The sequence below is a fragment of the Gymnoscopelus braueri genome, assembly GCF_963280865.1.
Source record: "Gymnoscopelus braueri genome assembly, chromosome: 14".
NCBI lineage: Eukaryota > Metazoa > Chordata > Actinopteri > Myctophiformes > Myctophidae > Gymnoscopelus > Gymnoscopelus braueri.
The window spans coordinates 15,803,029-15,825,576 of NC_137619.1; the positions used below are offsets into that span (position 1 = coordinate 15,803,029).

At 39.1% G+C, this 22,548-nt stretch overlaps 3 protein-coding genes and 1 long non-coding RNA gene across 5 annotated transcripts in view; 2 read left to right on the top strand and 2 right to left on the bottom strand.

The window, feature by feature from the left end:
- The first annotated feature begins 25 nt into the window (after positions 1 to 25).
- Positions 26 to 2,287, top strand: LOC308100175 (androgen-dependent TFPI-regulating protein). The gene is made up of 5 exons (XM_080449127.1): positions 26 to 230; positions 346 to 471; positions 840 to 941; positions 1,519 to 1,634; positions 2,115 to 2,287. Exons 1-5 carry the CDS (start codon positions 84 to 86, stop codon positions 2,278 to 2,280), a joined length of 657 nt encoding a protein of 218 aa, XP_080305253.1. The 5' UTR covers positions 26 to 83; the 3' UTR covers positions 2,281 to 2,287.
- Positions 2,288 to 2,320: 33 nt separating this feature from the next.
- On the bottom strand, positions 2,321 to 4,144 carry LOC308100176. Its single transcript, XR_013934419.1, has 3 exons — positions 4,032 to 4,144; positions 3,874 to 3,927; positions 2,321 to 3,177 (listed from the first exon to the last, which is right to left on the bottom strand). It is a non-coding gene; the product is annotated as an uncharacterized lncRNA (long non-coding RNA).
- A 1,285-nt stretch (positions 4,145 to 5,429) lies between these two features.
- herc4 (HECT and RLD domain containing E3 ubiquitin protein ligase 4) lies at positions 5,430 to 20,495 on the top strand. Of its 2 annotated transcripts, XM_080448696.1 has the most exons (24): positions 5,430 to 5,807; positions 6,716 to 6,985; positions 7,271 to 7,430; positions 8,534 to 8,610; positions 8,723 to 8,944; positions 9,173 to 9,264; positions 9,683 to 9,813; positions 10,143 to 10,303; positions 10,878 to 10,954; positions 13,109 to 13,236; positions 13,413 to 13,472; positions 13,723 to 13,834; positions 14,124 to 14,313; positions 14,419 to 14,591; positions 14,703 to 14,822; positions 14,925 to 15,023; positions 15,137 to 15,301; positions 16,894 to 17,037; positions 17,148 to 17,314; positions 18,046 to 18,112; positions 18,259 to 18,341; positions 18,593 to 18,776; positions 19,215 to 19,317; positions 19,442 to 20,495. In XM_080448696.1, the coding sequence occupies exons 2-24, from the start codon at positions 6,760 to 6,762 to the stop codon at positions 19,648 to 19,650; spliced, it is 3,150 nt and encodes a 1,049-aa protein (XP_080304822.1). In that variant the 5' UTR covers positions 5,430 to 5,807; positions 6,716 to 6,759; the 3' UTR covers positions 19,651 to 20,495. The 2 variants fall into 2 exon arrangements, with proteins under 2 accessions (XP_080304822.1, XP_080304821.1); XM_080448695.1 differs by lacking the exons at positions 5,430 to 5,807; positions 6,716 to 6,985; positions 7,271 to 7,430; positions 8,534 to 8,610; positions 8,723 to 8,944 and having other exon boundaries at positions 9,193 to 9,263.
- Positions 20,496 to 21,469: 974 nt separating this feature from the next.
- The window catches only part of cox5b2 (cytochrome c oxidase subunit 5B2), a 2,612-nt gene continuing 1,533 nt past the window's right edge, over positions 21,470 to 22,548 (bottom strand). Inside the window, exons 2-4 of the mRNA XM_080449363.1 lie at positions 22,182 to 22,252; positions 21,906 to 22,005; positions 21,470 to 21,720 (exon numbers count right to left, since the gene is read on the bottom strand). Of these exons, the coding sequence (XP_080305489.1) occupies positions 21,608 to 21,720; positions 21,906 to 22,005; positions 22,182 to 22,252 (284 nt within the window). The 3' untranslated portion in view covers positions 21,470 to 21,607. The remainder of the gene's footprint in view (positions 21,721 to 21,905; positions 22,006 to 22,181; positions 22,253 to 22,548) is intronic.

The window sequence follows — 22,548 nt, forward strand, 5'->3', positions numbered from 1 at the left end:
TTTGCCAATGACAAATTTATCTTTTTGTTCAATTGCGTTGTTTTTGTGAAGATATTTCACCTCAGGTATAGCGCTTGTTCAGAATGCGTGGAGCTCAAGCTTACCATTCCATAGCTTTCATCTGGTATGTTTTTGTTGTGAAGTGCCTTGCTGATAAGGATGGAGAGGAGCTACCAGCTGGAATCTTTGCTTATGGAGGACCTTGGAAATACCTCACTTTCTTGAATTTGGTATGATTGTCTCGATTTTGCTACAACTGCTGACACTTACATTATGACTACTACAGGAGCTGATATGGTCAGATAGTTAATTTCAACACTACAATATTGTTTCGTTACATTTCAGTTATTGCAAACGGCATACTTTGGACTGGCTGCAGTGAATGATCTTAAACCTGGGAAGAAGTCAGGATATGGTCTTAACAGATTGAAAGACCTTGTCTTCTCTGTCTTGGCCTTCCCCGTAGGCATGGTGAGAAAGCACATATTTGTCATGTAAAATGGTATTAAATAAAGAACTGTGACACTTTCTATGAAATCATGTCTATAATGCCCATGAATAACATGTTATATAATGAAGCTGTTATAATGAAGAATTGTTATTTATAAAAAATCCATGACACCTTATTTATAACATATATTATGATTTATAAGTTGCTGATAACATATTAGACTGTATATTCAGCCATTATAACACACAGCATCCTTGTTAAAGTGTGTGAACTGTATCTGATGTACATTGTACACAATTCAATTATATCAGGTGGCATAATTGTTTATAATAATTATTAATGACCCTTGTGCTTTACCTTGATGCCATGTTTTCTGTATCTTGTTTAGTTTGTTGTTCTGCTTTTCTGGATGATATGTGCCTACAACAGGGAGTTAGTCTACCCAGCCAGTATTGATGCCTTCTTTCCACCATGGATGAACCATGCTATGGTCTGTATTCACATCAGTGGTGTAAAAAGTACTCCATTTATTTACTTAAGTACAAGTATCAATACCGCAATGTAGAAATACCCTGTTACAAGTAAAAGTCCGGAATTTAATATTTACTTGAGTAAAGGTACTGGTATCAAAATGTACTTAATGTACCAAAAGTAGAAAGTGATCATTCTGCTGAATGTCCCATTTCACAAGTTTTCAAAAGTATTTGTTTTTGGAAAATAGCAGATCTAATGTGAGCTTGTTCGCCTATTTTCAAATGGCCAAAATGTATGTAGGTCTGAAGTGGTTAATGTATGTTTTGTAATAATAATCAAAATCTACAAAGTAACTAGTAACTAAAGTTTTCAAATAATTGTGGTGGAGTAAAAGTATAATATTTGCCTCTGAGATGTAGTGGAGTAGAAGTAAAAGTACAGAAAATTTGAAATATTCCAGTAAAGTAAGTAAATTATACCTGAGTAAATGTACTTAGTTACTTTCCATAACTGATTCACATTATATCAGTTTATCTATACTCTCCATCATCTTTCAATACAATGACTTACTTACACCTTAAATGTTTTCATAGCACTCCTTGGTTCTACCTATTTTACTTGGAGAAATCCTGGTACAACCTCATGTCTACCCAAAGGTTAAGAGTGGTCTGGCAGCATTAGGAGTTGTGGGTTTGTCTTACCTGAGTTGGTAAGTAAACATGTCAACAAGTATAATAGTGATATAAATATTTGTAATTTATTATATTCTTATTATTCTTGCCCAAATGCAGAAGTACAGTCTACCTAATGGTAGTCAATGTATCAACTTGTGCCTGGCAGTAGGCCACAGCTATACATGCAATCTTTGATGAAGATTAGTTTTGCTGTTGCAGTTTGTGTAAATGTCTAACAAGGATGCGAGCTCTGCATGTGTGCTGCAAGTGTGATTATTTATTTTTTAATTCTGCCCCAACAAGTAATTTGTAGTTGTTTGCAGAGGGAAAGCTTTGTAGGACATAACATCAGATACCGTATATCACAAGACATATATGTTTTCCGTTGTGAAAAGAGAGCCCAAGTGTTATGAAACTCTTAGGAGTTTCATAACTTTGTAACCACCAACATTTCCTGGAGAAACTTGAATGATGCTAATGTCCCTCAATGTTTCCCCCCTAAACCTATCCTACAGGGTTATATGGGTGTACTTGGCCGTTGGGCTCTGGGTATATCCTCTCCTTGGACTCCTCAGTAATGCTGGTGTGGTGGGCCTCTTCTGTTTTAACATGTCTGTGGTTACCTTGCTCTATCTGCTGGGACACAAACTCAACAAATGTGTCTGGGGTACCGGTACGTGATCTTGACATATTTACTACTGCTGTCAGACAGACAAAAAGCTGAACTCTCCTCAACTCTCACTCTCTCTCCATCCTCCCAGGTAAAGTCAAGAACAAGAAGTGATTCTCGGCCTCTCTCCGAATGTGAATTTGCCAGAAGCATACAGCATACTTCATTCAATGGACACTTGTCAAGAACACTTCATGAATAACTGTTTTCTGGCGTATGGCAACAAACTGTAATAAATATACCTCCAAATAGATACCTATCTTATCTAATACCGTGCCTTTCCATTGTTGCTAGACTTGCTATTGTTTGAATACATTTTGGACAATATGCATTTGAAGAAAAAGTCATTTAACAAATAAACATTCACAAAACACTCATTATGCAGTGCACAAAGAAAGCATTGATGGCTGTAGTAGGCCTATGTTGGATTTCCCTGTTATAATTTTTGGGACTTGAGTATTAACTGCACTTAGATGTAAAAGTAAGTATCTGTCAAAAAGTGCATATCGCTCCATTTAACATCAAGTGATACAGGAACTTATATAAGTACTGTTAGCTTAATTTGATTGTATTAAACATAGCATTTGTAATTCCTTAAAATACAACTGGTACTGATGGTGTGATACGCTAATGCACATTATGTCATCTTTCAGTAAATTATAAATAAAGTGGAGAAAAAAAGAAGAAAAAAAGCTGGATTTGAGCTCCATGATCATATCCACTCTTTCCCATTATGAAGTAATGCTCCATAATGAGCTCATCTCTTAATTAGATGCTCCACGCAAGTCCCTGTATGCCTTGAGATGCTGAAGATAGTTGGGATCCGCGTCCACCAAACCAACTGCTATGACTTTGGCCAAGATGTGGACATTATTGGGAGAGAGTTCAGAGATCTTTGGCATATTTCCCTGTCAACAAAATGATTAGCGTTGAATAATTTAACAATAATATTCAAAATATTGTACTGTAATGTTATATTAATGCTCAAAGTTTATCACCGACTTCAGCTAGCCTACTACACGTATGTGTACTTGTTAAGAACGCTTATTAAAGGGTCTGTAAATGATATTTTGGGGTTAAAATAATAGAGCTAAGCTCTATATTCAGATGTGTTTGTTCAGTAATAGTTGTCTCCCCATCTCTCCAGCTCTTTAGTAAACAGAAAATACATTTTCAGGTCAGGATACAAATTTTATCCAATCAGGAGAGCGATCTCATACAGGATCCAGGATAAAGTGAAACTGGAAGTGATAATACGAAAAATAAATGAGCAGACAAAACTGGAACTGGAAGACTATAAAATCGAAGCTGATAAATGATTTGTGTGGAGTTCTCTCTACTGATAAAATTGGTATCCTGAACTGAAATGTATTTTCTGTTCACTAAAGAGCTGGAGATGGGGAGACCCCTGTTACTGAACAAATACACCATAGCAATGATTACTATTGCAATAGAGAGCTTTAACCTTTTAACAAAAAACGTTTTTGTCTAACCCAAAAATATCACTTACAGTGCACCACAAAACAGGTTTTTATTAGAACTTTCTTAAATGGAAGCATTCTAGGTTTAGCTTTAGGTAGTGCAAACTCATGCAAGGTACTCACCTCCTTAAGTCCATTTGAAATGCTCATTATGATGAATAAAAGGCCAACGGTGACCTGAATAATGTTTAAAGAGACAACAAGATCAACATCAATTCAACTGATTTCAGCAGAACTGATATAAACATACAACTAAGTCAATAAAGAAGTTGTATACTTACAAATAGAAGGTACAACATGTGTCTCACTCTTGTGAACGGAACTTTGCCTTAAGGTGTAAAAAGAGGTCCTCAAGCTTCAAGTCTGTAGAATACAATGTGACAAACTCAGTGAGAGAACACCCACGAGCAACAACCTGAAGTACAGGTTCCACCATTTTCAAGGAAGGTGTAATGCACTGTTGCGTAAGTGAAACTACCTTCTCCTTGGTTAGTCAGAAGGAATGCACCATATAAGTGGATCTACAGAATGTAAACTCATTTGTGTCAGGGAGGATTAAGACTCGCCTGGCCCTGGGCCAAATGTCTTTTAGGTCATCTTAAGTCATGTGTGGGTCAAGAAAGCACCCGTAGACATTTTACCACACAGGATTTACAGTCTATAACTTAAAGTAGTACAGTATTTACATGGTATTTATATGCATGTAAAATAAAATAAAAATACAAACACACAGGACCCTGGCCCGGTCCATAATCTGTCTATGTGTGCAATGGTTTGGAGAATAATACAAATTACAATAAACAATATAAAATAAAATATGAAATTATAATGTCTAATTTATAGCCTATTGTTGACAACTACTGAATTATGGCATCATCATCAATACAAATGATGAATATATATGGTGCAGTTATAACTTATGACATTTTACTACATAGACATGCCGTACTTATTTCATCTAAGAAATATAGAACATTCATTGACGTCTGGTCCATTAATACATCTATTTCAACCCATAACGGGCTCTCCCTGTAGGCAAATCGTGCAAACCCCCTCTAGAACACATTGGATTGTTCGCGAGTCTTCTACGCCTTATACGGGGGGGAGTATATATACGCCGTAGTACGACGGTGTTTCTTGGCGAAAAAAATTACTGATCTACAAGCTAACAACGCGTAGCACGGCGACGCGTTGTCAGCTTGTAGATCAGTTATTTTTTTCACCAAGCGATACTCTCGCGCGAGCCGCACGTCCAAACCCAATACTGACATCTTGACTAACCTCGCGTCACCAGTCTTTCCACCGCGGAGGAAAACTGGTGTTCATTCTCAACTGAGCCGTGTGATCCGGTAAAAAAAAAAGAAGAAGAAAACGAGCGTGTCCTGGTGGTGGGTTCCGGTTGGCGTCGCATTGTTTTTGTTCCCAACATAATGCGAATCAATTAGTTTAGTCCCGCAAGTTGCGCTACGAGTTAGAATAAAAGATAGACGTTCCAAACGATTATTATACCCCAAAAAACACGAAATGGTTATACCAAACTAAACACATTTTAAACTAGGGGAATGGTTTTGGAGGTGCACGGTGCCGGAGGCTCCGGTCATGTGTTCCGGCCACCTGATGACGTAAAGTTAGTTCCGCTCCAGACCGGATCAGAAACCCGAAAATGGTATCGATCCCAGGCTACATCTTGACAGACAGTTGTTTTTCTCTCTCTTCTCCGCCTCCAACAACATTCTGACAGCACAGTGGCTGCTGAGCAACAACTAAAGTTACCAAACTGGGGCTGATCTGAGACCTGCAGATAGCGGTCAGGCTTTTATGTAGACCCGGCCGAAAAACACGCGTTACCTTGATGTCATGTTCGGTTTACTAGCTGTCCAAATATCAAGCTAAGCTAGCCAAACAACACCTATATAGTCCTCGTGTGTGTGGAAAGATCTTGCTCCTTTTTACTTCCTTTTGGGGGTCCAAAAAGGGGTTAACGTGACTTCAACGGTACGGTGGAGCTTTTTGTTGTTGTTTTGGGGGGTTGGATTTGCTTCTTTCGCAACCCGGGGGTAAGCATTAAGATTAAGAACACACTTTGACTAATGAGTCACTGGCTTTAAGTCTTGCTACCTTGGAATGCTAATGTGCTGAGCGTTATGATGCTGTATATCCATGCAGCAGAGTAAGGTTAATATGTCTTGAGTCATGGCTACCGTTGCTCCCAGTCAAAATTCACAGACTAGCCTTTAATGCCCGTCCATCAGTGTTAGTTAGCCCAGTGGTTCTCAACCTTTTCAGGCCGTGACCCCCCCAAATAATCATATTTGAACTGGGGACCCCCCAAAATAATCATATTTGAACTGGGGACCCCCCCCCACACACCCTGACAAGCACTTGAAATTGAAGGAGTTGTGTTAAATTTAATTTGACTCAGTTCACAGTTCCACAGATAAATATTGTGAAATAGCAGATCTACAAACTCTCAATGCCTCAAGGTGAGGCGTTGTGGGCTTGTAGATTTGTTTTGCCTCTTATATTATTTGACAATTGGCCAATGTTTTACCAGTTTTTATAGTATAGTTTGTTGATTACTTTAGATGGAGTAATGGTGTTTTTTCTCCTTTTTTGTGAGATATTAAAAAGGTCTTAAAAGTTCTTAAATTGTCACTTCACTGTCATCTGGGGACCCCCCCCCCAACAAAAAAATGAAGAATAATGTGGGGACTCGCCTTAGTCATCTATCCATAAGCTTAAGAGAGCTATCGTTAACTTAATTCTTGTGTCGGCTAGTCTTTATAGGACGTCCGTTAAACTGCAAGATATTATATTATAGCTGGCGAGGTGGAGAAGTGGAGCTTTCTGAAGAACATGAAACCCACACAATGTTGTGAAACTGGATAAGCAACTGTCTGTCTGCTGTGATGCACTGATCAGTAATAATACAACTTTAGCTAACACACTTATCTCTTTTCCCCAGAACGAGGATCCTGTTAGCGTGGCTACCTGGAAGGGAGACCCGCAATGCTGTGTTGGGGCAATGCTGCCTTAGGACAACTAGGTTTGGGTGGGATCGATGAAGAGGTGGTGGTTGAGCCACGGAAGTGTGAGTTTTTCCATGGTAAACAAGTGTGTGACTTGGGGTGTGGCCGGTGGCACACAACTTTCTTGCTGGAAGATGGTGCAGTGTATACCTGTGGCTGCAATGATCTAGGCCAGCTGGGACACGACAGGTCTCAAAAGAAACCAGGTTGGTGAAATATTTCGTGACAGTTCTTGCCAAAAGCAGATAATCATTTTCCAATCCATGGTTGTGATCATGTAAATATTCCTTGTGTTAACTTAACTGTGATGACCATCACCTACTCCATCTATGTCAAATACTTTCAGTGGGACACACACACATACAGTATCTTTCCTTACGAACACTACTCCTACATTACTTCAAAATAGTGGCTCCACTTAGGTTGAGTCCATAACACCAATACAGCATGAGAATAGGCCTAACATTAGTATTTTATTGTCTCTTTATCAGAACAGGTTGTGGCACTGGATGCACAGAACATAGTGGCAGTGTCATGTGGAGAGGCCCATACACTTGCCCTGAATGACAAGGGACACATTTTCTCATGGGGTCTTGGCTCTGACGGGCAGTTGGGCCTTAATAACTTTGAAGAATGTGTTCGTGTGCCTAGGTAAAATCCTCTTCTAATGTTGCATGTTTAGTAGTTCAAATCAAATGCTTTTTTCAAATCATTAATTTGTCATTCATTTGAATCATTATGATCATAGTTGAATAGCTCATTATTTCGTTTTGTACAAAGACACGTTATACATTTAAAGTACCATACAGTGATCAATACATGATTGTCATATATTGGTTATATATACATTAACGCAGACAATTTTCCATAATTGGCTTTATTTTTCGATTTCATATGCTTACATATTTTAATAGTCAGTGAAACATTACCGACCTTGCATGAATTGAATCATTGTTGGCTGAACCTCATTGTGCTGGTAAGAAGTCATGGACATTTTAACTTCATGTTCATAAGTCAGTCTTTTCTCCAGGGCTCACTTTTTGGCTAAACTTTTCAGATGAACTCATGCTTTGAAATACAATAACAAAAACGCTGACAAAAATAACAGAAAATAAGAAAGTTGATTTTAATACCTTATTGAAATAAATGGAAGTCAACAGTTTCTTAGTTTTTTGTCACTTGTTTTTAGTCACTTGAGATCAATGATCTCTTTTCCAAAGAATACTATGAGTTGTAGTCAGTGTGCTTGTGGGCGAAATCTGGAATGTGTCATGTGAGCCCCCTGCTGTGAGGACAGGTGTCTGTCTCTTTGGCATGTTCATGCCTGTCTGTTGGGCCTATTCACAGCCCTCACACCCTGTTTGCAGTGTCTATTCTACTTAACACAGGCTAAACATGCCAGATCACCAGTATAGTACGAATAAACGCATATTTTTTTCTCTCCTCTTTTTTTAAAATTGAAATAGGATTTCAACAAATATACACATCTTAGCTATTTATTCTCCAGGGTAGACTTGACTATTATTTGGTTTCTTGCATTCATGTTCAGCCTGGAAGGCAATGGTGCAAGAAGTGCTTCCCATTCCTTTTCCTTAGGTAATATTGGTACTGCTGGTTATTGATCCTACCATGAATTTATTTAGCTTGGTTTCCAGGAATAAATTGGCCCTGGTTAGACGGCTAGAATGGCCAATATGTCAGGTGAATGCAATGAACTTCCTGAGACTCATTGGTTTTCATTATTTCCCCTTCAGAAACATAAAGAGTTTGTCAGATGTACAAATTGCTCAGGTAGCCTGTGGATACTGGCATTCCCTTGCTCTTTCAAGAGGTGAGTGTGGCATTATATTTATTTAAGCTATATAATAAGATCCTCCAGGTTTTGTTTATGATTTTTGTCATTTTGTCACTCGACTTAATTCCTTTTTTCCTAATTTGTTTAGGGGGACAAGTGTTCTCCTGGGGTCAGAATCGATATGGCCAACTGGGACTGGGAATGGATGGACAAAGCATTTCCACACCCCAACTCATTCAGTCTTTGCAGGGAATTCCTTTTGCCCAGATATCAGCAGGTGGCGCCCATAGCTTTGCCCTCACACTCTCAGGGGCTGTGTTTGGTTGGGGGCGGAACAAGTTTGGACAGCTGGGTGTCAATGACAATAATGGTGAGATTTTCAAATACTTTGGTGGGCAGCAATGGCTCAGGAGGTAGACCGAGCGGTCTTGGAAATGGAAGGTTCCAAGGCCTCCCGATGAACAGCTCTTGATGAGCAGGTTGGTTGCCTCCATCATCGGTGTGTGTGTAAATAGCTGAATGTAAAGCACTTTAGATAAAAGCATGATAGCATATAAGCCTTTTAGACCTGAAATAATCCTCAAAAGCTCTTTTGCAGATCGACATTTCCCAACCCTACTGAAGTCCCTTAGGTCACAGAGGGTCATTTACATCTCCTGCGGAGAGGACCACACAGCAGCACTGACCAAGTTAAGCTATATACTCAATATTCTTTATACAGTAGAGTAGTTCTAGTTGAGATCTTAAGCTGGCTTGCCGGGCTACACACTAAACTTTGTTGTACAGACTACCACAGCTTGTAACTGGCCTCAGTATCTCCTTAGCCAGTGGCTGCAATTTCCTGCTGAGAAATGAATCTGGTCTATTAGTGCCGCACAGCAGTACTCCAGCCGCAAGTCAATTTCTTGGCAGAGGATTGTTAGATCAATTACTCTCACATTTGATTTTCTGTTTTTGGGATAGTTCTGTTCAAATTTAGTCATTTAAATAACAAGTTTACATCTTGAACAGTTAACTGTATACTATATACTGGTGTGTCTCAGTACACTCCTAGTTGTAGTTATTGGTAGAAAGGTTATAACTGTAGGTTTTTCTGGTGATTATGCAGGAAGGAGGCGTGTTTACATTTGGAGCAGGAGGGTATGGCCAACTTGGACATAATTCTACTAACCATGAGATCAACCCCAGGAAAGTGTTTGAGCTCATGGGTAATGTCGTCACACAGATTGCATGCGGAAGGTAAGTTTTAAAAAAAAGGCATTGATTTTTCTCATTTTGTGCTGCATTAACAGGGCATTAAAGATGATATGTTTTCTTATTATGAAACTATTTATAATAATGTATGCTTATCAGTATTGGAAGACTAGCAGAATAACTAAGCTACAGTATAATTGAAAGCAATAGAAAGGCTTAAAAACGTGAGACAAGTTTGGATAAATGAGACGGATAAAAAAAGGTATGAAAGAGAAAAGAGGCTGGACTAGTCAGTGGTAGGCATGAAGAGCCATATAGGCTCCATCTTATTGTTGAACACTTTAATTGAATTGAATTCATCTTGTTTTTTTAAGGCAGCATACTTTGGCTTTCATTCCCTCCTTGGGAAAGATGGACGCATTTGGGCTTGGTGGCAATGGCCAACTTGGAACACGGTCCACTAGCAATAGAAAAAGTCCTGCCCCTGTAAAAGGCCCCTGGGTTGCTACTAATGGCCCAATCTCCTCACATACAGGTGAGTAATGTAACTCACATCAACTACATGAAGTTCAAGTGTTAATAATACTCCTTGTTTTTTCCATACTTACCTAGAAGGCAAGGTGGGGATTCAGTCAGTGGTGCGCAAGATTACCTTACCTCAACCATAGTTCACTCCTTGTGTCGTTTCATTGTTGGTCTTCATGATTTGATGCCATTTACATTGCCCACTCCTTGCTGTTTTATACTGCAATGTGCTCGTTATGTGATGGTTGGTGTCTGCATCCATGTATGTAGCAGAACTCTTCCATTATATAATTGCTGTACCAAAAACTTTGGCCCTAGGGGACTCTGGTCAATGAAGTATTACGCCTGATTTATACTGGTGTTGCATGCAGTAAATAGCAGATATACAAGCTCGCTTGGAGATCTGCTATTTACTGAGTATGACACCTGCACGCGACTAAGTATAAATTAGGCTTATAGGGTTATGGCTTGCATCTTCTAGCTGCCAAGCCAAGAGGGTGGAGAAGCACCTGAAGTCTGAGATCCACATGAAGCAAGCCACGCTGTTATTAGACCCTGTCTTGTTTTTTTCATTTTCATTGCAGATGCAACACAAAGCTGTTGTGTCAAGCGGATTTATGCAGGGGGAGACCAGAGTTTTTCCCACTATCACACTACGAATGTAAGTTGCATTTTTATTAAGCTTCTGTTGTTCTGTCCATTTTTTAGGGCATCTGCACTATTGTGAATTAGATTTATGCAAAGAGAAAGAAAAGTCCCAAGTACTTAGAAGTTCTGGTTTAACCTGTTGCCGATTCTAAAAACGCCTTCTAAATCCTGACCTAAGTTTTCTGAAAAACTCAAATTACAAAAAAATGTTGTTGCTATATACTGTACAAAAGGGGTTCCCGGATTGAAAGGTATTGTTACGTTTAGGGGTTCCCAGTCTAAATGGGTTAACAAAAGTTAAAAAGCCTTTATTGGATCATTGTTGACACTTTACAGTACCTACATTTTCTTTACAAATCTCTTTATTGATTTCACGCACAGAAAAGACAGCAAATTAAAAATAATAAGTACTGTACAACAAAGAGGTCTGCAATTTTCTAAGGCAAACAACGTAAGTGACAAACAAAAACTAAGATAACAAAAAAGACAACATGATAAAAATAAATCTCTCACACACTCGCATTCAACCCTGGGTAAGGAAGACCGAATTAGAGTTTTAGCGAAATTGCCGTTTGGTTCAGAATTAATGATAAGGCTTATAAAATGTAAATAAGTTGCATGTTTTTGCAAGATATACAGTAACTTGAATTGTGTTGTTGGGGTATGTCTCAAATGTTTTGTTGATAGAAATCATTTTCATCAATGACCACAAGACTGTATGAAGGGGCAGATTAAGATTAATGCACTGAGGAAAAGTATCATGTTGCAAATGTAGATTCTATGTCATATTCAGTGCAAGCATTTTTTAATAATTTTAAATGAGATGAGTTGTAGCTGAAGGCAGAACGAGAATTAGACTGTGTTCAGACTTAGACTCAGACGTAGAATCTGAACAGTGACTCGTCACTTTTTCCTTTGAAAGCCATACTTGTCCATCTGGTCAATAAACAGCTCCCTGCGGCAGCAGCCACACAAGCTCTTTTCCTCTCCATGATAATGAGTCAAAATGCTAGTAACCAGTAGATCTGGCTTCAATTGGGTTGACATTATTTTAGCTGAGACTTGCCTGACACAGCAGTGTAAGCTTGACAAGTGTTAGTCCCCCTTGATGGGTCCGGGGGAGGGGGGGGGGGTAAAGAGGACTACTAGAGCAACACGTGGCTGGATGTTAAAGTGACAGTAAAAACAAAAGAAGATGACATCCTACGGTACCATATTGTCATAATGTGCACCTATTTGAATTTTGAATATGCAGTGTGTATATATATATTAATATATATATATATATATATATATATTTAAAAAATCATTATGATGCATACTTATGTCAGCAAGTACCAACCAATTTCAAACAATAATATGACATCCACCCGTTAATCAGTCTACCACACAGAGCTAAGATTTATCAAAAATACTCTATACAGATTCATTATGCTACAGACACCAGAGGGCAGTACTGTGCATCTGCCATATCCAACATGGGGGCATATTCCAAATGATCTAATTTTACAGCTAAACAGTACACTAAACAATACATATGTTTCCGAAATAGGCAATGTAGTAACAGAAGTTGGAGTCGTATTTTATCAGCACTGCCTTAATAGTTTTTACTTTGTAGTCTGAGGTGATTGATTGAATTGAATACTTTATTCAGAAGTTTGCAGAGAAAAAGCACATGGAAGTACAGTTTACAATACAAGGTCAACTAAAATGGATAGCCCAGAAAAGCCGACAATTCCTCGTTTCAAATGGTATCCTCACGTACTCAATTCATTCACCTCTGGGTCCTCTACTTGAAGCTACAGGGTAGACTGAAGTTGTAGTAATCATGGGGTACTGTTAAAAATGAATGTGTCTTATATGATCAAGTCAATGGTAATAACAGCTTCGATTACTTGCCTTTTCTCAAATGTGAAATTAGGCATATTGTTGTCTTTTCTCAAATTAAGCATCCATCAGTTAGTCTTTGCCTTTGAATGTCAATACAAATATGAATTGATTATATACTGTCTCTTACAGGCTTAAACCAAATCCATACCTCTACAATTAATTTTTCAGTTTAGTAACCGGTTAACATTGGTGGATGTAAATAATAGTTGGATTTAAATGCATTATTTTCCCTGAACAATAACATTTTAAAACTTTGAAATGTTCTTCATTGTCCTAGAACCACCAAGTCTCAGCTAATACGAGGACGCAGCAGGACCCACGTAGACAGATTTGCACCTTGACAGCTGATCTCATCCATAGTTGGCTGAGCCACTCGCAAGGAAGACTCCCACAAGAGATATCCAAGTAAAGTCCTTACCTCACAAAAAACAAACACACTAGCTGCCTGCATGCTATCTTTGTAATAGTAATGCTAGTTTAGCTTTTTTGATACATTGTCATGACATTTGTAAATTATGTTAATTTGTGGTTTGGTTTTAAAAGCAGTCACACTAATTACTTGTATTTAATACTTGCTGTAGTGAGATTGACCTGGTATTCTCCTCAGCGAGTTGTCTCAACGGGTCCTTCTTGGCGGCAAGGTAACCACACTTGAGCTGCCTTAAACTGATATACAGTATATATCTCTCATCTCAAATGTTCAATATACAGTATGCAGTACTCTCATATAGTTTCTTCTTGCGCTGTATCTCTCTGAAAAACGATGTAGCCATGTTGTCATGTCCTTGATTCTGTTAAGATATTATAGAAGTAAAGATGGTGCTGGTGGTTTGCTAAATCCATTTCCCCTGGACCTTGAATTTGACTTGTTTTTATATCTGTTGTTCCAAGTCATCCAGATCACTACAACACCAGCAGTAAATGCTCAGGGGTGGATATGAACATGGCACGCATCCTGTTTCACAGAGTGGTTCAGCATGATCACCCTGAACTAGCTCAGCAGGTGAGTGGTCAGGAGTTGAACGCACCTTCTAGTCCTTTGATCGTCCTTTCATTGTAAGTACTAGGTCGATGGGAACGCTTTGCCCTTGATTATGCAATACCTGTTGTACCCGTTGTCAGAGTACTTAGTGCAGTACCATTATCATAGGACTTTATGACGTTGGTACTATGACATGATATTGATGTCCTCAGGGTTGGAGGCCGGTCTGTGGTGTCAATAATACCGATCTAGTTAATTATAATGATAGTACTTGGCCATTATTGATTACATCTTCTATTCTGCCCATCAGATTGCTGCTAGTTTGGAAAAGAACACGATTCCCAGACTAAACAACTCTCCGCCAGACATTGAGGCTCTGAGACTCTACCTCACTCTTCCAGAATGTCCACTCTTCAGTGACCCAGGCACCTATGTGACTCTCGCCATCCCCTTTGCTAAATCACTGATCAGCTTAAAAGGAGCTCCACTCAAAGTGCTAGGTAGATTTAAGACCGTTGTCACTGCTCGTGAACATGTATGTTTTTTATTGTTGCTGTCAAGATAAATGTATTATAGGACATCTTTTGGTTATGCTCGCGCTATAGGAAACTGGTGGTCTACATTTGAGGCCCCAGTGTTTCAGAGGCTGGTGGAGCTGTACAAAGAGGTGGTGGTGTATCTGCTCAGGATGCACAAGGTGGGCATCCCTCACTCAGAGCAGAGGATCTTCACCTGCTTCCTGGACACATCCCTCCGTCTCTTGGAGATCCTGCATGGAGTGAGTGCTGAGAAAATATTGCATGTTTCACACGTTTAGTTCATGCACTTTTCAAGCATAGCCTATTCTCATTCTAGTAAGTAGTTGAAAATGGCTATTCTTGATCCTCAGGTAAACGAGAGAGCAGGGCAGATCATACAGTATGATAAATTCTACATACATGAGTTGGATGACCTGATAGATATCAGAAACGACTACATCACATGGATACAGCAGCAGATGTACCCTATGGTGAGTTACTTTGTTCATAATCTTAAGATTACCAGTTCTACTACTGAAGGGTAAATCAAACATCATAATCGGACATTGTCTATCTCTGTACTGCATGTTCAGGGCCATGATGGCGCCGTCACCCTGTGCAAGTATCCATTTGTATTTGATGCCCAGGCGAAGACCACACTACTTCAAACTGATGCTGTCATACAAATGCAGGTAACCTATGCTGCTGGACGCTTAAGAGGCCTGTGCTTATATCTCAACTTCATAAGAATTGGGATAAAATCTGTGAAAATATATAGCCACTTACTTGTGTTATCTGTTGCCAGATGGCAGTCGACCAGGCACAAAGGCAAAACTTCAGCTCCATGTTCCTACATGTGGAGTCTGTAAACCCCTGTCTCATCCTCATTGTTCGGAGGGAAAACATTGTCGGCGATACCATGGAGGTTCTCAGAAAGTCCAAAAATGTGGACTACAAGAAACCTCTCAAGGTGAATTGAGATGTTTGAGTTCTTTGAATGCAACTTTGAAAACTTTGTTAAGGTAAATATTACAGTATGTCTTAGTGGCATCCCAGATGCACTTTCCGCATAGTGGCAAAAATGTTATTTGTTAGCACCTTGAGTCGTTCGTGTGATAGGGTCTAGGGTGGCTATCAACGAACGAATGCAATTGAATGAAAGTTCTGACAGTGTCAGAAATGTTTAACCATGTTCATGCAGTGTGAATGGTGTCTACCTTTACCAGAATAATTACTGCAGCAATTTTACAAGTTTCATGCGTTAAAGACCACAGAAATTACTGTCCTTTTCTGCCAAGTCAACACCAGGTCCAAACTTCCCTCCTTTACTTTTTAGTTGTTTTCTCCAGTTAAAACAGTGCCCCAGCATATGTTGGCTGAAGTAGATGGTAGTCTTGTCACACATTGTGATAGGTTGACTCGGTTCAGTCTAACACATATCATATGTATCAAGATAATGAAGATTTAACTTTTTTCCTATTGCAGTGTGTAATGAATGTTTTAAACTTATTTAGCAAAAGTAGGTTTGCACTTAGCGGTTTTAATTTTACTGTAATAGATCATTTGATTTTACTACAGTTCACATGATGTAAACTGTAGTAAATGTAATACTAGTCCATACCCAGGGATGTGAGCAATAAAAAGTATTTGCAGACTTTGGGTCATTCTATCATTCGCTGTGTACACACTATATCAGGGATGGAAATGAACTTAACATTTACAAAATGTAGGCGCACCCACCAAAATGTAAGGTGCACCAATATGTAATTTTTTTTTTTATTAATACAAATAATAGATAGATAGATAGATAATAGAATAGATTATCATAAAATGGTGACAGTAGCCTTAAAAACGCATGGTAGGGGTAGGCCACCACTGGGGCTTTATGTGTCATGATTTAAAATATAGTGTCCCTCTTCCATCAATCTCTTCTGACTGAGGCATCTCCAGAGGAGGACCCTGTACACTGATTCCAATCACATCTTCAACTGTTACTTGTTCAACTTCATAGCCTATTTGGATAATATAAGTCGATTTACATTTTAAATATAACATGGTGTATGTCATTCAATTGGCCATATTGCACATTAGCCTAGCACTTCTAATGTGCGCATTGATCTGTTTTTTGTGTATGTGCGTGCGTGCGCCAAGTGTAGCCAGCGGCTAGAGATCCCGTAGCCTGTGGGGCTGTAACCTGGACGACTAATCCCATAGCCCGAACTCTAAATCTCTGATGTTTACACAAAAACGCTAATAAACAGCTTAAATTTAGCAAAAGGTAAAAACAGGCTTCCTCACTGTCTGCAGAGGTTTCCTTATTATATAATAGGATATCTATCAACTGTGGCGATTGTAGTTGGTCTACCTGCTCTTCTATTGAGAACCACCTGTCAGTGCTATCAGTGGTCTGATCACTATTAGTTGACAAGAGATATTGCATGAAGCTCAGCAGTAGAAATGTCATCACTCATGCAGAGGACCCGTTTTCAAATTGTGCGTAAGACATGTAAGTTAAAGATTGCAGCTTTAAGAATGCATTTTGTCTGATATAATTTGTGGCAGGTGATATTTGTGGGTGAGGAGGCAGTCGACGCTGGAGGGGTGAGAAAGGAGTTCTTCCTCTTGATCATGAGAGAACTGCTGGATCCCAAATATGGGATGTTTCGCTACTACGAGGAGTCCAGGCTCATCTGGTTTTCTCATAAGGTACATTTGACATATGACTTATCTTTCGATTCCATAGTTTTTCCTATTGCACTGTTGAAACTTTCTTTCTATCTTCTATACATCTGACTGACAATGAATGTCCCCTCCAGACCTTTGAGGACATTGACTTGTTCCACCTCATTGGAGTCATTTGTGGCCTGGCCATCTACAACCTCACCATCATAGAGCTCCACTTCCCTGTGGCTCTTTACAAAAAGCTGCTGAAGAGGAACCCAACACTGGATGACCTGAAGGAGTTGATGCCAGATGTTGGAAGGTAACCTGTGGTCAAGGATTAGTTACCCTTAATCACTTAGGCCCTATATACTGTACTTTGTTGTACTGTATGACAAATAGCAGGTCTACAAGCTCACAACACATTGTGAGCTAGTAGATCATCTGCTATTTGAGCTTTTTTTTTAAGTAAAAAATAAATAAATACAAACTTTTTTGTTGGTTAAAATAAGTGTTAAATACCTCTATCCCCAGAGCAATCATTGCTAAATAGTAATCAATAACGGGGGGTCTCCCTCTCTCTCTAGCTTTAGTAAACAGAAGATACATTTTCACGTTGGGATACCAATTTCATCCAATCAGGAGAGAGAACTCATACAGGATAAATAAGTGAAATTGTTAGTGATGAAAAAAATAAATGAGCAGACAAATTCTGATAAAAGTCTCTCTCCTGACTGGATGAAATTTGTAGCCCACCTGAAAAGGTATTTTCTGTTTACTAAAGAGAGTTACTGAACAAACACTATCAGAATACAGAGCTTTAACTTTGTTTTTTACTTTTGGCCTATAATGACATGCCTAAAATAGACGGGTAGGAAATGGTTTAGCATGTTGGTGAACCTAATTTATTTCAGTGTGGTTTCAGTCTGATAGCTTTCTGTATTTATAGCATCGCTCTGTTAGTATTCAGAGAATTTGATAGGCCATCAGAAATGGTTAGGAAATGTGTTCTAAAATAATAAATCCCTAATTCTATCAAACTCTTAAAACTAGGAGTCTGCAGCAGTTACTGGACTACACAGAAGATGATCTTGAGGATACATTCTGCTTGAACTTCACAGTAAGTTAATTGCCAGCTTCAAAGCCATATAATATGCATTTATTGCATTACTATGTTGGGTACAAGTGTAGATTAGAAGATGCAATGGATGAGTTGTGAATGTGATATGACCAGTATCGTGTCGATGTTTGTGTTGCCATTTTTAGGTCACAGAAGAAAACTTTGGTGCCACAGAGGTCTTGGAGCTTGTTCCGAATGGCGACAATGTCTGTGTTAATAAGTCAAACAGGTAATTCTTCAGTCAATGCCTTAGCACAAAAAGATGGTGGATTAATTACTAGGGCTGCCTCTGGCTGGTTGATAGTGAAATAGTTTCACTAAATAGATAGAAATTACCTCAGTAAATGCCCTAAAATGACTACGGTCATTTTGGGCCCTGCGTTGGCCCTACTATAGCTTTACTTTAACCGGTTACAAATTGACTCACTGCTGAGTTGATTATAATGAGCATGCTAATAAAAATCTTTCCCCTTCTCCTAGACACGAGTTTGTCAACGCATACGTGGACTACATCTTCAACAGATCCGTAGCCTCGCTTTTCGAGAACTTCTTTGCAGGGTTCCACAAAGTTTGTGGTGGAAAGGTTCTGGAGCTGTTCCAGCCAAATGAACTGCAGGCCATGGTCATCGGCAACACCAACTATGACTGGAAAGAGCTAGAAAAGGTATTGCTCTGAGATTTGCGACCTCAACAGCTGATCTGGTCAATAGAATGCTGAGCTACTTGCAAGGGACAATATCAAAGTAAAGCAAATGGAGCTGTAGAAAGAAATGGTACAGTTGGAAAGCTCTTCTTTGGAACAAAGCCCCCCAAACCTAAACAAACGTGGAAGTCAATTGAAGTTAATTTTTACATAATAGATGCAACAGAGTCGCACCAGATTAAAATGGTAATTATTGTAAATAGCATAGTTATGTCCACAATGAATCCAAGTTCTATACAAATAAGGCTTAATTGTTCTTGTTGTAATATGGCATATTCCTGTGAGGCCGTTTTATTTACAGTTCTGCAAGCTCACTCATTCAGCAAGAAGCCTTTAATTGCAGTCACTAATTCACTAGTCACTAAGTCACTAATATGTTTTCTTTTTACTTTTCCTCAGAGTACTGAATACAAAGGAGAATACTGGGCTGACCATTCCACCATTAAGATCTTTTGGGAGGTTTTCCACAATCTCACTGTAGAAAAGAAAAAACAGTTTCTGTGTAAGTGGTACCCTTCATCACACAAGTTCTTAAACATACTGTATGTTTCAGCCCTTTTGCTTAGTTGAGATACATCTGTCAATGCTTACAGTAGGAATAATTAACAAATCCCTCTTGGCTTCAGTGTTCCTTACAGGAAGTGACCGCATACCCATTCTGGGCATGAAAAGCCTGAAGCTGGTTATTCAGCCAACTGGTGGAGGAGAGCATTACCTGCCTGTCGCACACACTTGCTTCAACCTGCTGGACCTGCCCAAGTACACCAGTCATGAGACACTCAGTGACAAGCTTCTTAAGGCTATAGATCACAATCAAGGTTTCAACCTTGCCTGACGGTGCTCTGAAAATGGCGAAAACTTAACAGACTGTCGATGGTAACCACATGCACAAATGTTTTGCCTCACAAAACTTTGTCTGCTGAATCTTGTTCTATTAACTTACTTACACTATCATAGTGTGGAAAAAGAACACTCCGCGGGGGCCAAGTGACACTAAACAGGCATAAGGGATTGGATGTATGGACTTTCAAGTTCCGCTTTTTTCCTTTTTTTTCCTCATGCCAACGCAGTATTGAACGCTGAACTAATTTCAAAGTCAATTCACATGGTTTGATATCTATTGTAGAGATGCTTTTTCATGTTTGGATAAGATTAGTGTAATGAAGCCAAAGCATTGGTACAGTATATACTTTGAATCTCGCGTTAGACCACATTTGTTAACAATTTGGTCAAGGAGAACAAAGTATGAAGATATGCTTTAGAAGCTGAGTGGGTTTGCTTGGCTGTAAGCCTTAAACTAGTCACAAATAAAAAAGAATTTACAGCCATTCAAATGAGTCATTTTGGGAATGTATACTTGAACTTTTTTTCTACATAATCACATTTGTATTTATGAACTGAATTAGGCTTGATCAATTTAACCTTTTCCACAGCAACTACCGCTTGGCGGAGTCAGCCATCATATCCACTCTTAAGTGTATCAAGAGACCTTTTTCATGGCAGACATATTGGTATAATAGTTGGGTAATGTACATCCTTCACTGGTGTTATCAATGATACTATTAAGGCGCTTTTTCATTCAGGTCAAATAGGATGCTCTCATTGTGCATATTGGCAACACCTGTATGGATGTGACATGTTAATAGGGCATAGCAGTGGCGGACATTTTCTGGTTCCACTTCAAAAATATTTGTATCAATTCATTTAAGCCTAGAATCAAGCCATCCAGGGTCCTGGTAATCATGACCATAAAATGTTTTATGGTCATGATTCACCAGGACGGCTTGATTCTAGGCTTAAATGAATTGATATAAATATTTTTTGAAATGTCAATGGGAAAAATGCATGGAGAAGTGGAACCAGAAAATGGCCACCACTGCTTATATGGCTGCTGAAAAAAGGTCCTAATAGACCAGGGGCATAATTTATGGATCTATCAAACCAAGTGGCACCTGATTGCAGCATGAATACCTGTGAGCACTATCATCCAACTTACAGTGGTGAAATATTTCATTACCATCTTAAACTCAGGTGCCATGTCTTTTCAGGGGTTACAGCGCTACTCGGGCCGCATGCGGCCCCTCATGTTTTTTTTTTTTAGCACAGGATAAAAATATACATTTCCGTTCAAATATGTGTTGCTAATTTTTTTTCTCCCAAAACAGACATACAGGTGCGTTAATTGTTACAGGTATAATGCATAGTTTTCTATGCATTTCGGTTTTTTTGGGGGGTTTGACCCCCAATTTTTTTCGGCCGCCGTTAATTCAATCTCTGGGAGTTGGCAACCTTAACCTTGCCATACCTTAGCTTTTGCTGAACTGATGCCACTGGACATACACAAAATAAACAGGTACACTTTCAATATGATGTCAAAAAGTACATTTTCTTATAACAATGTGTAGTGTGGGTTACAAAATCCAAAATAGGACCGTCATTTTTAGCTGGCGGCTCCTTGGACTTTTGGTATTTTGCTGAGTGGCCCCTGAACCATCTTAAGTTGAGTAGCCCTGGGTTAGAGCATCCTAAAACTACTTCCCTGACATGTAGTTTCCTAAGAATTTGTGTCTAGTACTGTGTAAAGCAGTTCTGAAGGGAATCATAAGAATTGTGCTCAGTTCACATGACAACCGGTGTAATTTGCAATGAGACAATTTAGTTCAGAATTAACATTTTATTGAGGAGAAACTGTACATGTTCAATAACGGGAACATATTGATCAGGATATTTGACTGAGTGAGGCAAGTAACGCTGACAGCGGTGTCCAGTCTTGTATAGCTTGGAGTCTTGTTTCAGTGGGGCACCTCTGTATGGACAAACTGATAGTAGGATCCACACTGAGGACAGCGTTGTGCAGTTCCCTCATGGAGCCAGAACCAGATGATGGCGCTGTTGTCCTCCTCACCTACAGAGCGTTACAATCATTAATGTATTAGCCAAATTAAATTGGAACCCTTGTTTGGGGCAAAAAGTGATTTAAAAAAAAGCTAATAGTATATCTACAAGCCCAAAACAACATTGTGAGCTTGTAGATCTGCCATTTGTTGCTAATGTACAGCATCTGAATTCATTGCACTATGTTGCACTTACACAGACAGCCCACCAGCCTTTTGTTACTGACGCCTGGGACAATGTGAGGCTCTGCTTTGGTTCCAGGATACTCCTTGGGCTTGAGAATGCTGTATGGATCCTGTGTTGTAAATAGAACAGTTGAAAACGTGTGCCATATCTTACACTGGAAAATATGCACAATATCAGTGGTTCTCAAAGTGGGGTCCAGGAACCCTCAGGTCTGTAACTCAAGAGTGTACGACAGGTCCATTTGGTTCCATTTGTACACCCAGTTATGAGAATACAGAAGCCTACCTGTCCCTTCTTGAACCCCTGCAGAGCACGACGCTCCAGCCCAGTGGCCTGTTCCTCATCTGTTGGTATCCCTGCAAATGTAGGTCAATGTCATTAATGAAACCTGTGTGATACTTTAATTAGCTAAATTGGTAGCAGTTCATTCCCATGTAGGCCTACTAGTTTTCAGTGGTGTAAAGTACATTTCCTCAATTAATGTACTTTTTGAATTACTTTACTTGAGTATTTCCAATATTTTTACTCCACTACATCTCAGTCAGAGGCAAATATTGTACTTTAACTCAACTACAACTATTTGAAAACTTAAAGATTTGTATTATGATAACAAGACATACATTAACAACTTCAGCCATATATATATATATAT